The following is a 14,899-nucleotide window of genomic DNA, read 5'->3' on the forward strand; positions in this document are numbered from 1 at the left end:
TACAGAGAGAGAGGCAGAGACATAGGCAGAGGGAGAAGCAGGCTCCCTGTGGGGAGCCTGATGTGGAACTCCATCCCAGGACCCTGGGATCACGACCCAAGCCAAAGGCAGATGCTCAACCACTGAGCCACCTGGGTGCCCCTAGGGTCAGTTCTGAAATGGCCTTCACTCTTTGTGATTGCAGATGGACTGGAAAAGCCATTTTGATTTCATACCCTCAGTATCTTTGGTTCATTTGACACCTTGAGGACATTGTCACCTGCCTTATTCCTTATCACTTCCTCTGCTTACTTAACTCTCCCTTGACCTGTCACTTCTGTTGCTGGAGTCTTGTTGACACTATCACTTCCTCTGTTTAACTCCTTGTGGACATGACTACCTGCTCCACTAACTCAGCCTCTGTTGATGTTTCTACTTCCTCTGTTTATTTAACTCCATGTTGACACAATCACTTCCTCTGTTTCCTTAGTTTCTTCAAGTCTGTAAAATGACAGGAGGTTCCAGATTGGCTTTTCTAGCGTGATGAGGCATGTGGTCGGCATGGCCTTTCCTGCTTTCTGGTTTCCTTGGCACATACGTCCCATGACCTCAGCACAGTGGTTCAGAAAGGGCATGTGGGGCCCGTGAAGCCACACAGCATAGCAGAGCATACCACAGGCATATCCCAGGCCTGTGTGACTGTGTGAGGTCCATGGGGCTCCTGGCATGCTGGCACTGTGGGAGTCACCCTAAGTTGCCCTCTGTTGTCTCACCACAGTCCTTGGATAGCTGGGGCACTTCTGAAGATGCCGATGCTCCCTCTAAGCGACACTCCACCTCTGACCTCTCGGATGCAACCTTCAGTGATATCAGGAGAGAAGGCTGGTTGTATTATAAGCAGGTCCTCACCAAGAAGGGGAAGGTAAGGTAGTTGCCAGAATGAGATAGAGGTGGATGGAAGCCATCTCTGGCGGAACTCTTCAGCGTCTACACCTATCCCACAGCCTCTGGAGCCAGAGAGAACCAGCTAAGCCTGTAGCATGAGGGGTGAAAGCTAGATGTCAGGAAGAGTTTCCTGGGGGACCTAAAGAACTCCTGAAACAGAGGTTAACCAGAAAGATGGTCTCTGCTGTGGGATGGGTCCGGTCAAATTGTGCCTGGAATTCTGACAGAACCATCCCACAGTAATCTTTGGTTGGCAGATCACCCCAAGAACGGCTACGGGGGCTCTTGGAAAATGAAGGGGCAAGGCCAGGGTGATTCTCTTAGGGGAGCTGAGACCCCAGAAGAATGCAGAGGTTCCACTTTTCAGGGTTTTGCAGGGCCAGCAGAGCTTTTAGTCTTTATCCTAAAGCAATTGAAAGCTCCCGGGGCCTCTTTCATTTGGCTTCCTGGGGAATGAGTTAGAGAGGGCCCGACTGGAGGCCAGAAGACCAATTAAGAGCCACCACAGTGATCCAGGTGAGCGATGAAAATGGCTGGGCCCGAGGGTGGCAGAGGGAGACCAACAGGATCCCAAATTGAGAGGGCGGGGCCCCTGAGTCTGAAGCCCTGGTTCCAGACCATGCTGTGGCTGAGGAGGAAGGAAGAGACACAGCCCAGGCAGGACTGAGGAGAGCGGTTAGCATAAACCTGGGCTTGGCCCTTGACTGCATCATGCATTGCTGGGAGAGCTTGGGTGACTCAGCTGCCTATGACTCAGTTTCCTCATCTGTAAATAGAGCTAATGACAGCCCCCAGCACATACATCTGTTGCTGAGGATCAAACAAGTTGACCTGAGCAAAAGTGTAGCCAGGCCCACAAAAAGTGTACCCAGGAAGCTATGCTCTGGCTGTGATTCGAATTTCCTGCCTTGCCTTCTAGGGGTCTTGTACCTGGAGAAAGAACATAAGCTTTGAAGTCAGACAATTTTGGAGTTCCTGCCCAGCCACTTTGGCCAGCATAAAGCTTTGGGTAGCCCTCTTAACCTCTGTGCCTCACTTTTCCAATCTGTAAGATGGGGACGAGGTTATCCTGTGCCCTGGACTGGTGTGAGGGGAAGTGAGCTGGGTAGGCCAGGCGGGGCGGCTTCATTCATCCATGCCTTCGTCCAGTCCGTGAAATGACTGAGTGCCTGCCGTGTTCCCGATTTGAGGTCAAGGTTCTCGGTATTTTGTAGAGAGGGAGCCAGACCAGTCCTGCCCTGCTGGGGCTCAGGATAAGCAGAGAAAGCACATGGTGCATAATAGTTGCCGGTACATGGCTGTTATGGTGGAAGAGCAGAGCAGCATGCAGTAGGTGATCCCAGCCTTGGTGGGGTGCAGAATGATGTCCAGGAGGCTATGACTTGAAGGGTGCGTGAGAATCCACAAAGCAGGGAGGGCAAGGAGTGCTCTGACAGCAGAGATGTCCTCCTGGATAGTCTGGGAGAACAGAGGGCATGCTGGGTGGCTGCAAGCCAGGCTGCGAGGTGGAAGCCGAGGTGGGGAATCAGGCGCCTCCTCGTGGGACCTCAACACTCACAGCAAGCCTTTGCAGGGGTTTCAATGGGGGTGAGAGGTATGTAAGCCTAGGAGGCAAGAGTCATGTCTGTGACAGGAGAAGACAACACCACTGCTGTTGTCCAGGTGAGCCAGGGTGGGGGCCCTGACCAAGGTTGTGGCATGGGGCTGAAGGGAAGGGACAATTTGGAGAGATTAAGGGAGGGATGCCCTGGGCTTGCTGATGGCCAGGAGGTGAGAGGGGGTGGAGGAGGCAGATGATGGCTGTGGGGATGATGGAGCCTTCCCCTGAGCCATAGGGCACAGGAGGGGCAGGTTTGGTGAGAGAAAGCCAAGGGTTCATATGGCAACTTGTGGAGTCCAAGGGCCCTGGGATGTATCCCAGGGGAGGTGTCCTGGGAACAGAAGCTCCGGAGGCATGGCACTCAGGAGGGAGTCCATCCAGGTGTGCATGGGCCTCTGCCTCCATGGGTTGGGGAGCACTGAGGGAGAAGGCAAGAGCCCAGCTACACCTTGAGAGGGAGTGGGGAACGCAGACCAAGAAGGAAAGCCAGCAGGATGGCAGGAGGGGTTGCCTAGGAGGAGCAGCAGGAGCCAGCTGTGGGAGCTGAGGAAGGGCAGCCAGGGTGGGCAAACCCTTCCAGCCTGAAGTTTGAGCCCCTCTGAGGGCCTGGGGAGAGCTGCTGACTCTTGCCTGCAGGTATCCTGTCCCCCAGCTGTGGATGGCTCCTGGCAGCCCTACCAGTGTCTCTCCCAGGCAGGGAGAGGAGCTGGCCCCTTCCTGCTCACTGACCAGTTCCAAAGGACAGAGGCTTCCACTCCTGGCTTGGCCAGGACCCGATTTCACTTATCCCCTAGATGCTGTGGCCCAGGAGTTAGGAGAGGGTTCCTTAGGTTAGCTTCAGGCCCTTAGTCTGTCCAGGAAACTGATTGCCAGACAGATGTTGTCCACTCTAGCAAATCTAGCCTCTCCTGGGTAACCCCAGCCTCCTCTTTCAGAGGCTGTTCACTACTGGGCAGCGGGCGGGGGCGGGGGGGTGTGCATGGTTGTGACAAGACAAGTCCCTGCAGTCACAGACCCAGCATTTGAGCTGGATGTAACCTTTGAGACCAGCTAGTTCACTTTTCATTTTACCAATAGGGAACACTGATGCCAGGGGACCGACTTGTCCAAGGTCATCTAGCTGGCTTGGTCTCAAAGGGGTACCTTGCCAGCACCTCACCCTGACATTAAAAAATCCCCTGGAGGACCATGCCGTCTCCTGCTCTGACGATCCTCTCTGGGTCCAGCAGGTCTGCGGTGGTGGGCAGGGCTCATGGCCAGATGTGGCTGTGTTCCCTGCCAGCCATGGAGTTTCCTCACCTGGTTTGTTCTGAGGGCAGAGGCCCGTGTTGGGGGAGGAGGAGCAGGTAGGCCACCAGCCCAAGGAAGGGAGCCCTCCATCTGATGAGGGAGATGGAGCTCCTGCCCTTAGTGTGCTCTGGGAATGATTAATTCATTTATTCAGTGAATATTGATGACCACTTACCCTATGCCTGTGGCTGCTCTACGGCTCTTGGGTGTGGACGTGAGAGGAGAGACAAGCTCCCAAGAGCTTTCCATTTACTGGAGAGATCCGCAACTAGTATAACTGGAGGTTGCAGTAAGCACTCAGGGAAAATGAACTGGGTGACATGATTGCCTTTATGTATATATATATATATATATATATATATATATATGATTTTATTTATTTATTCATGAGAGACACACAGAGAGAGAGAGAGAGAGGCAGAGACACAGGCAGAGGGAGAAGCAGGCTCCATGCTGGGAGCCTGACGTGGGACTCAGTCCCGGGTCTCCAGGATCACACCCTGGGCCGAAGGCGGCGCTAAACCACTGGGCCACCAGGGCTGCCCACATGATTGCCTTTAAATTTGGAGGTAGTGGGGAAGCTGCTGTTAGAAAAAAAATGGTCAGAGAAGACCTTGCTGAGGAGGTGATGTTTGTGACATTTGAGCAAACCTAAAGGGCAAGAGGGAGGCCACATGGAGAAGCAAGAGAAGAGACTCTGGGCAGAAGGAACAGAGAGAGCAAGGTCCCTAGCAGGGGATGGTTGGCTTGTTCACAGAGAAGGCCCCTGTGTCGTGATATAGTGAGAAAGAAGTCGGTGGAGAAGTTGAGTTTGGAGGGGGAGGGACACAGAAATTCTTGGATTTGATTCCGGGGGCAGCAGGAGCCCACTGAGAGGGTGCTAAGCAGGGGAGAGACACAATCTCATTTACATTTTAAAATGGTGGCCGCGGCACAGCTGGCTGGCTCATCCCATAGAACGTGCAACTCTTGGTCTCAGGGTCATGAGTTTGAGCTCCAAGTTGGGTGCAGAGATTACTTAAAAACATGGTGGCCGCAGCTGCTGGGTGGAGAGTGGATTACAGGAGGCAAGGGTGGGGACTGGGAAGGTTTGTGTAGTTGCCCAGGTAAGAAGCGTTGGTGGCATGGGCAAGGTGGTAGAGAGCAAGAAGGATGGAGACAGGTGATATTTTGGAAGCAGAGCAGCTGTGACTTTGTGATGGGTTGGATGTCAAGGGTAAGGAAAAGGGAGGGGTGAAGGGCAACCCCCAGGTTTCTGGACCACTGGGTGGATTTACTGAGCTGGAGGAGTTGGAGGGGGGGCTGCTGTGGAGAACAAGTTTGATGACACAAACCAAGTGCCCCATGGTGAGCAAGTAGTGTGCAGAGTGCCTATGGGAATGCAAGTGGGGACACTGGGCAGGCAGTGGGGGGTGCAGCACTGTGGCTGGGGTGTGTGGGGGGTGCCAGACCAGGGATACATTTGTGAGTCAGCAGACAGATGGGATTTAAAGCCACAGCTGTGGATGACATCAGAGTAGAGGCATGGATGGAAAGGGGAACCCAGGATAGAGGTCTGGAGCGCCACCCCGTGCTTTAGGGCAGGGTCTCAACATCAGCTGTAGTGCCATGGGGGGCCAGACGATTCTATGTTGTAGGGGGCTGTCTTGGACATCAGGGGATGTTTAGCAGCATCCTTGGCCTCTCTACCCACTAGATGTCATAGCACTTGCCCAGGTGTGACACCTGAAAACGTCTCCAGACTAATGTCCCCTGGGCACCGGTTCGCCTCCATCGAGAATGGCTGGCAAGAGGATGTTGCGGGGAAGGGAACCAATGGAGGAGACCAAGAAGGAGCCAGTGGGATTTTAGGAGGAAAAACAGGGACCCTGGGGTCCCAGGTGCCAAGAGAGGGTTTAGAGAAGGAAGGAGTGTCAGGCTGGGTCACATGCCTCAGAGGGGTTAAGAAAGAGCCGAGAAGGACGGAGAAGCTGCCACTGGCTTGGGTAACATGGGCGTCCTGGCTGACCTTGTGAGCCTCTTCTGCCGGGATACTCAGCAGAGGCTTGAGCCAGCGGCCAGAGTGGGGAGAGCAGGTGCGGCGGACAGCTCTGCGCTAGAGCTGCGCAGGGGGCAGCGTGGCCTGGGAATGGCAGTGCCGCCGCCAGACGCTGCTGACGCTGGTATTCAAGGACGACTGGGGACACGGGGGCAGGGGGCACTGAGAACCGTAATAGGTGGGGGGTCCAGCAGGGGAGGGGCTGGGCAGGAGTGGGGGCCCCCGGCTGTGGCCGCCCACGGCTCCTAGAGCCCCCTCGGGCTGTGGGGGCGGGGCGGGCCGGCCTCTCACGCGCCCCGTGTCTCCCCCTCCCCCGTGTCTCCCTGCAGAAAGCGGGCGGCGGCCTGCGCCAGTGGAAGCGGGTGTACGCCGCGCTGCGGGCGCGCTCGCTCTCGCTGAGCAAGGAGCGGCGGGAGCCCGGGCCGGCGGCGGCGGGGGCGGCGGCGGCCGTCGCAGGTGAGGACGAGGCGGCGCCCGTCTGCATCGGCTCCTGCCTGGTGGACATCTCCTACAGCGAGACCAAGAGGAGGCACGTGTTCCGGCTGACCACCGCTGACTTCTGTGAATATCTCTTTCAGGCTGAGGACCGGGATGACATGCTGGGCTGGATCAGAGCGATCCGAGAGAACAGCAGGGCCGAGGGCGAGGTGAGGGCCCGGCCGCCCACCCGGGCCGGGGCGGGGATCAGCCGGGAGGGTGGGGAGCCAGGGCCGCTCCTCACCTGCCAGTGGACCTCGCTTTGCCGCTCTGAGCCTCAGTTCCCTCAGCCAGAAAATGGGCTAACAGGAGTACACCTTGTAGCTGTACCCACCTGGGCTTTGGTGTGAAGAGAAAAATGCAGGCAGTGGCTCACAGAGCACCTGGCATCCTCAGTGTTCCCTGGCTGGCAGGAACAATAATAACTGGAGGAATGACACTAATTATTATTATTATCATTATTAATTATTATTACTGCCTTGGGCAGGCTCTGGCACAGACAGGTCAGCTCCAGGCCAACCTCAAGTTGGGGTTCAGGAAGCAGAGGTTTCTTCTGGAGTGTATTACAGAATGAGGTGCCCCCGTGCCAGAACTGTGGCTGGCACTTCTGACAGGCCTGGCCTGTCAGCAGGGCATGAACACATTGACCTTGGGAGGAGGCCAAGAGGATTGGCCTTTGGCAGCAAGCTGTAGTGGTTGAGCCAAAGGCTTTGGCAGGGATTTCGGTGTAATTTTTAAATGGCGCCCCCTCTTGGGCAGCTGCAGCCTCACACCAGGAGCTTGGGCTGGGAGGTTGTCTGCCTCCCCTTGCCCTCCCCACCAAGTGCCTGCACCATGTTGTCTCCGCACAAAGTCATGTGGGGGTCCTGGGCTCAGGGGCTGGTCTCTACCATGAGGATGGTGGGCCTGCGCCCTGGTCCAGGTGTGCACCTGCTCTGGCCACGGGGAGAGGGACACTAGTACATAGCCACAGGCCCTCTCACTGAGGGGAGGCATATGCTCTCACTGAACCAGGCTCTGCTTTCCCTCAGGACATTGTCTTTCCTTACTGTAAGGAGGAAAGTACCTGGAAACTGTGGCTCCTGCTCTAGGGGCTCCTGGCTGAGGCTGTTCCCAGCAGGGCACAGTCGGGGGCGGGGGGGGGGGTCTTAAGTGACCTTCATTATTGCAATAGCTGCCGGTCATGGGGTGCCTCCTCAGTGCCTTGCCAGGAATGTGATCAGTGCCAGATGCATAGTTATGCACCCCAACCCTGAGGTTGCCATATTCTCTCCTTTGCTACTGTGGGTGAGACTGAGGCTCAGAGAGGCTAGTGGATTACCCTAGGTCACACAGCTGGTGAGGGGTGCTCAGGAGTCCAGCCCTGGTCTTTCTCACTCCAGGGTGTGAGCCCTCCAGCTGGCAGATGGAGGAGAGGGGAGGCAAAGCCGAGGCAGGGACCAGGGGTGAGACCTGAGTTGGCTGATTGTGGGCACTGATGGGGTCTGCTTTTTCTTTCCTCTCCTCCAGGACCCCGGCTGTGCCAACCAAGCTCTGATCAGCAAGAAGCTTAATGATTATCGCAAAGTAAGGTGAGGCCCGGCTCTCCTAAGTGGTCCTGGCCATAGGGCAGGGACACTCCAAACAGAGGTCATCCGGCTCTCCTAAGTGGTCCTGGCCATAGGGCAGGGACACTCCAAACAGAGGTCATCCTCCTGGCCCACCTCCAGGCCTGAGGGCAGCCCCCGAGTCACCCTCTGCAGGGGGGCAGGCAGGATGGCAGGGGCATCAAACTCATTGCTTCAGGGACGGAGGGGAGGTCCAAAGTGGTAGGAGGCTGGGGCAGGCAGCACACTGGGTCACCCCAGATGAAGACTTCTCTTCCCCTTTTCCTACACAGCCATAGCTCTGCGCCCAAAGCTGATTCCTCCCCAAAAATCTCTCGTGGCCTGGGGGGCCTCAAGTCTGAGTTCCTCAAACAGAGTGCTGCACGTGGCCTCCGGACTCAGGACCAGCCTGCAGGAAACAAGGGTATGAAGGTGGCTGCTGAGGGGATAATGTGTGTGTGTGCATGCGTGTGGGAAGATGGGGAGGGGGTCAGCCCCGTGGATTGGCCTGTGTGCCAAGGGCTCGTGTGTGTGTGTGTGTGTGTGTGTGTGTGTGTGCGTGCACGCCTGTGGATGTGTGCCTCTGAGGGTCTGCGGGCTCCTAGTCTCAAGGCTGGAAGGGCCTAGAACCTGACTTCCCCCCCATGACATCCTAGCTGGGTAGACTCCAAGTCTCTGTTTGTGTCATCCTTCAGGAGCTAAAGGCTCATTCTCTCTGGAGGCAGCCTTTTCCATCTTTATACACTTTGGGCTACTAGAAAGTTCTTTCGGGATCCCTGGGTGGCGCAGCGGTTTGGCGCCTGCCTTTGGCCCAGGGCGCGATCCTGGAGACCCGGGATCGAATCCCACATCGGGCTCCCTGCATGGAGCCTGCTTCTCCCTCTGCCTATGTCTCTGCCTCTCTCTCTCTCTCTGTGTGACTATCATGAATAAATAAATAAAATCTTTAAAAAAAAAAAAGAAAGTTCTTTCTTTGGTTGTACCAGAATCTCTGGCTCTCACCTTGTTGTTTTAGCCCTTGAGACCATATAGAAGTCCTTACATTACCCTGAGGCTGTCTTGTCAGGAATACACACCCTCATCTCTTAGGCTATCCCTTGGGATATAATTTCCCATCAGCCCTCATCATTTCAGTCGCCTCTTGATGGAGTCCCCATACGTCCAAGCATGGGATGAGGTGTGTGTGACCTGGTGTGGCTGCTACTCCTCCCCCTGCCCCCAGCTCAGCCTGGCTTTGTCTGCCTCCCCCCCCCTCCCCAGATGACAGTGCTGCCACTCCTAAAACCCCTTGGGGCATCAACATTATCAAGAAAAACAAGAAGGCAGCTCCTCGGGCATTTGGGGTCCGGCTGGAGGAGTGCCAGCCAGCCATCGAGAACCAGGTGAGTCCCCGCTACACTCCAGAGCCAGCGGTTAATGGGGGAGACCAAGGCACAGAGCTGTGAGGGACTTTGGAACCAGCTCTCCAGCTCATCTTAGAGACACAGTGGTCGGAGGGCACTCAGAGAGGGAACTGTGGAGCTGAGGCAGAACCCAGAATTCCTGACCCTTGGGTGGTAGTCCTCTGCAGACCTTGGCGAGGCTCTGGTGTTACTTCCAGCCCCTGAACTGGAGACAGTGGCCTTTTATGCCCCTGCACGGGGCTCTGGGTAGCAGCTCTGGCCTTTTGCTGCTCCCGTCTTGGCCTTTCCGCCTCTTCTGGCCTGCCCTTTACCTTCCTAACATGTCTGCCCTGCCTGTGTCCCCAGAGGGTCCCCCTGATTGTGGCTGCGTGCTGTCGCATTGTGGAGGCACGGGGGCTGGAGTCCACGGGCATTTACCGAGTGCCAGGCAACAATGCAGTGGTGTCCAGCCTGCAGGAGCAGCTCAACCGTGGGCCCGGTGACATCAACCTACAGGATGAGGTGGGTGCAGCTGGGGAGTCTGAAAGCAGGAGTGGAGGTGGGGGCAAGGTGGTATGTGTGTCTGTTGTGTTCATCAGACCCTGTGATGTGCCTGGCAGTGGGCCAGGGCATCCAGATGGGTGAGACAGGACCTGCCCAGGCAGGCTAGTCCCGCGGATGGCCATCACCCCAGCTGAAGCCTGAGAGACAGACACAGTCATGACTGGGGATCCCTGAGGTGGAGGCTTGCAGGTAATAGGTTTTGAGGCCTTGAGGATGAATAGAGTTCCCCAGTGTCAGTGAAAGCTGGGTAGGTAGGCACATTCCAGGTGGAAGGAATGGCCAGGGCAGAGGTGCAGCCAGTAGTCAACTCACCTTCTCTGTAAAGGGCCAGGTTGCAAATGCTTTAGACATTGGTTACCATCATGCGGTCTCCTTCTCCTCTGCCTCCTCCTCCTTCTTCTTCTTCCCAGCCTTTTAAACGTGTAAAAACCATTCTTAGCTCAAGGGTCATACAAAACCAGACAGCTGGCTGGACTTGACCTACAGGTTATGGTTTGCAGACCCCTGGCTTAGAAGGCGAGCATGTGGTATTTTCTGGAGCAGCCAGCACTTTGAGCGGTTACAACACGGGAAGAGGAGGGGCTGGTGGGGTGTGACACAGCCAGCTCGGGAAGGAATGTGACAGCCACACTTATGAACTCGCAGCAGGTTACATGTCAGTTACATCTCAGTAAAGCTGGAAGAAAAGCCAAAAACATATTTCAGTGTGGAAAAAGAAAATAACAAAAGTATTTGCAGCAAGGCCAGTGTTTCTCAAACCATCTTCCCCAGAGGAGCTGTGGGAGGCCTGGAACAGGTCAGAGTACCGCCTCCCCCCTTCCTTGTTTGAACTAGAGTAATCTGCGTTGTTAATTTTTCTTTTAATGTCAATTATTTTCATATTGGGTTTTCATGGATAATTCTGTTCAACAAAAGGGGCTCTGCTGAGAAAGATGTGGAAGGCCATGAATCTGGGCAATGAAGTCCCACAAGTCACATATTGTGAAACCTTATGTGATACATGCCAGTCTTCCTGCCCTTGGGGAGGAAGTGGCGAGACATGATATGTGGGATAGTAGCCATGAGAAAAGGCTGATCTCTCATCAAGGACCAGACTGTGATGAGGAAGGAGAAGATGCTGAGGGCTGGAGCAAGTGGGAAGCTTGAGTGTTGGAATCTTTGAAGGATGAATGGGAGTGGGCAGGTGGACAAGAAGGCAGTCCAGGCTGGGAATGATAGCATTTTCCAAAATCCCAAAGAACGGTCTGAGTGTCAAGAGAGAACAGACCCACCCCCTTCCTCCTTCCTGAGCTTGGCAGTGGGGAGGGTGAAGCCCAGGGCAGGAGGCAGAGGGCTATTGATGGCTGCACTGGAGCCTTTGATCTTGATCCAGTGGACAATAGGGAGTCTTCACTGGTTCTTCAGCTGGGGAGGTATAAATGAGCATGGGGTCTGCGTTAGCTTATGCCTGATGGATATGAATGAGGGAGGCCCAGAGTAGGGCATCTGTAGGGGAAACTGCTGATATGTGGGAAGTGCCAGGGGCCAGGAGGACACAGTGGTCCCAGAGGAATTAGGGAGGATGGGAGCAGCTCTAGGAGTTGACTGCATGAGGAGGGGCAGGGAAGAGCCAACATTTGAACTGGGGGCTGATAGTATCTCTCTGGCAGAAACTGGGGGAGTAGGGCCAGAGAAGAGGATATGTCAGGTAGGGCCTCCATCGGATTTGGGGTGATGGCACAATCAGGCACTGCCCAAGAGTGGACTGGGGGGATGGGTGTGGTCACATTGGGGCACAGAGCAGGACAATGGAGGGAACTGCTAGGTGGACAGACAGAGAGCATCAGGAGTGAAGGGCCAGGCTCTGCATGGGACAGAGGAGAGGGCTCAGGTGAGGCTGAGGATGAGGGGCTGATATGCACACACAAGAGGGGTCCAGAAGCCTTGGGTTTGGCAGCTGGGAGATGAGAAGAGACCATCCCCCAAGCCAGGAGCTGAAGGGGCAGGTGGGCAGGAGCTGCACTGGGCAGGGGTAGGTATGCGCTGAAGCACATTCGTGGAACCTTAGCCAGGAAGAAGCATGGCCAGAGCTGGACAGGCAGCTGGCCCACGTCAAGGCCCAGAGTGTGGGTACACCCATTGTGTTGGGTGTGTGGTTTTGTCTCAGGCATCAGTCCTGTCCTTTATCCTGGGGATGGCTGGAAGTTAATTGTTGTGGGCAGGGTGGCTGTAACTCCTGCTGAGCCTGAGGGGAAGCTATTGTTTGTGGGATGGTGTGGCATTGGGCTGTGGCCCCACTGTACAGAGTGTGTATATTGTGGAGCTCTGTGTCTTTGTGGAGAGCATTGCCTTGTTTTCTGTGCCTGAATTATTCTAAGCGGTTCTCAAGTCTTTTACCCTTGACTTTGTGCACGATGGTGGTGCCCCCTGGTGGTGAGAGGGGACAATGACCCGTCCATGCTTCAGTGATTCTTGCATTTAACAACCCGTTCATTTAGAACAGGGTTTCTCAATCTTGACTCTTTAGGCAGAATAGTTCTTTGTCATGGAAAGTTGTCCTGTGCATCACAGAAAGTTTGAAAGCATCCCCAGACTCTATCCACTGGATGCCAGTGGCACTCCCCAGTTGTGGAAACCAAAGTGGTTCTAGATACCACCAGATGTCCCTGGGGGGGTGATTCCACTCCTGTTGAGAATTGCCGACTTAGACCATTTAAGTGCCAGGCTCATTGAGCTCGACAGGTGGTAGGAGCACGGTGGGGGACAGGACAGATAGGGTCCCTGCTCCTCAGGGAGCTGCAGTCTGCCAGGCAGACAGGCAGGGGCAAGGAGACAAATGCATACCACAGTTACAAAGTGTGGCAAGCACCACAGAAGAAACAAAGTCAGGGCTGTTGCACAGATGACGGGGCAGTGGCAGTGGGGGCTGCGTTAGCTGGGACTGTCAGGGAAGGCCTCCCTGAAGAAGTGACCTTTGGGCAGGATGAGAAGCCAGGCCTGTGAAGGCAGGAAAGGAAGGTTCTGGGGGAGGGAATCAGCAAGTGCAAAGGGCCTGAGACAGCAAGGTGCCAGGCACAAGTGACTACTGGGCCATGGATAAAGAGAGGGGGTCCAGGGATGACTCTGCTAAATGGGGAGCTCTGGGAGGCAGGGAGGGGGCTCTAGGAGGCCCAAAGAAGCCCAGTCACCAAGGAGGTTTCACTTACTTCTGTCCCACAATGCTTGCACCAAAGCAGGTAGCTGGTAGGTAGATGGTACTTTCTGTGGGTAGGCAAAGATTGGAGACCACTTGGCTTTCTGGAACACGAGGGGGTTGGGGCCATTTGCTCAGGGGGCCAGGACCCAGCTGGGGACTGTTCTGCCACCACCACCCTGAGGAGTCTTCTTAGCCTGGAGATCCATGGTCTGGGCACAGCTGTGAGTGTTCCCCGGGGAGGGCCTGGGTTGCGGCAGACTGGGCTTGAGGGCTGGACAAGCATGGAAGCATGCGCGCCGCACCACGCCTGCCTGGGGCCTGATGTCTTTGCCCTCTCCCCAGCGCTGGCAAGACCTCAACGTGATCAGCAGTCTGCTCAAGTCCTTCTTCCGAAAACTACCTGAGCCTCTTTTCACTGATGGTAAGTAGTGGGTGGCAGCGGAGGATGGGAGGAGGACAGAAACCTGTCTATACTGCTTTTTGTTTTTTTATTTTAAATTTTTTTTTAAATTTTAAAGATTTTATTTATTTTATTCATGAGTGATGCAGAGAAAGAGAGAGAGGCAGAGACATAGGCAGAGGGAGAAGCAGGCTCCCTGTGGAGAGCCTGATGCAGGACTCGATTCCAGAACCCTAGGATCATGCCCTGAGCCAAAGGCAGATGCTTCACCACTAAGCCACCCAGGTGCCCTGATACTGCTTTTTATTCTTTTTTTTTTTTTTTTAATTTTTATTTATTTATGATAGTTACAGAGAGAGAGAGAGGCAGAGACACAGGCAGAGGGAGAAGCAGGCTCCATGCACCGGGAGCCCGATGTGGGATTCGATCCCGGGTCTCGAGGATCGCGCCCTGGGCCAAAGGCAGGCGCCAAACCGCTGCGCCACCCAGGGATCCCTTTTTTTTTTTTTTTTTTTTTTTTTTTTTTAAAGTGAACTTCTTTTTTTTTTTTTTTTTTTAATATATTTTTTTTTTTTTAATTTTTATTTATTTATGATAGTCACAGAGAGAGAGAGAGAGGCAGAGACACAGGCAGAGGGAGAAGCAAGCTCCATGCACCGGGAGCCCGACGTGGGATTCGATCCCGGGTCTCCAGGATCGCGCCCTGGGCCAAAGGCAGGCGCCAAACCGCTGCGCCACCCAGGGATCCCTGATACTGCTTTTTAAATTGGGTTTATTAGTTCTTTCCTCCTGGGGCTTTTGTTTTAATACAAGGGAAACACGTGCTTGTAACGAACTTAGTATAGATACAAGGAAAGAGAACACAAAGGTCCCTGTCACACCTCTCGTCCCTGTCTGGTCACTGACTATGTGCCAAGCCCTGCTCCCTCTCAACAACTCTGAAAGGTAGGTACTATTATTTCCACTGTACAGATGAGGAAACGAAGATGAAGTCATTTGCCTAAGGTCACACAGGTTATAAGTGTCAGAGCCAGCATTGGGCCCAGGCATCAGGCTCCAGGGCCCAGCTCTTCATGTTTGCTGAGCTGCTTAGTAATGGTCTGTTGTGTTTCCTCCCGGGCCCTCTTACACCCATGACAGAGATATAGATGCAGATATAGGGTTTGGAGTGGGGTGAGTTCACAGGTGTGCTGGCAGATGTTTAACATCTGGCTCTCAAGGGGAAAAAAAAAACTTGATTTTTAGCATTTTTCCAGTCTGCATGTACAAATCTGTCCATCGTGGCTTATTTCAAGTCATGGATAAGCTACCACCAACGTGGAGTCGGGACGAACGGAACACCTCCAGCCCTCAGGAGCCAGTGTGAGCGGGCTCCAGCACGCCACTGGTGGGGTTGTCCTTAACAAAAGGAGGCTTATAATTTTGAGATTCGTTCATGTTTGTACATAGAACCCTACCTCATT

The 14,899-nt window shown here is 54.6% G+C and overlaps 1 protein-coding gene across 1 annotated transcript in view; it reads left to right on the plus strand.

Annotated features, from left to right (window-relative positions):
• The window catches only part of ARHGAP23 (Rho GTPase activating protein 23), a 73,128-nt gene that overhangs the window by 38,248 nt on the left and 19,981 nt on the right, over nt 1-14,899 (plus strand). Inside the window, exons 11-17 of the mRNA XM_072780311.1 lie at nt 758-901; nt 6,182-6,499; nt 7,839-7,900; nt 8,209-8,339; nt 9,176-9,297; nt 9,664-9,819; nt 13,379-13,457. Of these exons, the coding sequence (XP_072636412.1) occupies nt 758-901; nt 6,182-6,499; nt 7,839-7,900; nt 8,209-8,339; nt 9,176-9,297; nt 9,664-9,819; nt 13,379-13,457 (1,012 nt within the window). The remainder of the gene's footprint in view (nt 1-757; nt 902-6,181; nt 6,500-7,838; nt 7,901-8,208; nt 8,340-9,175; nt 9,298-9,663; nt 9,820-13,378; nt 13,458-14,899) is intronic.

Source organism: Canis lupus, chromosome 16 (genome assembly GCF_048164855.1).
Source record: "Canis lupus baileyi chromosome 16, mCanLup2.hap1, whole genome shotgun sequence".
NCBI lineage: Eukaryota > Metazoa > Chordata > Mammalia > Carnivora > Canidae > Canis > Canis lupus.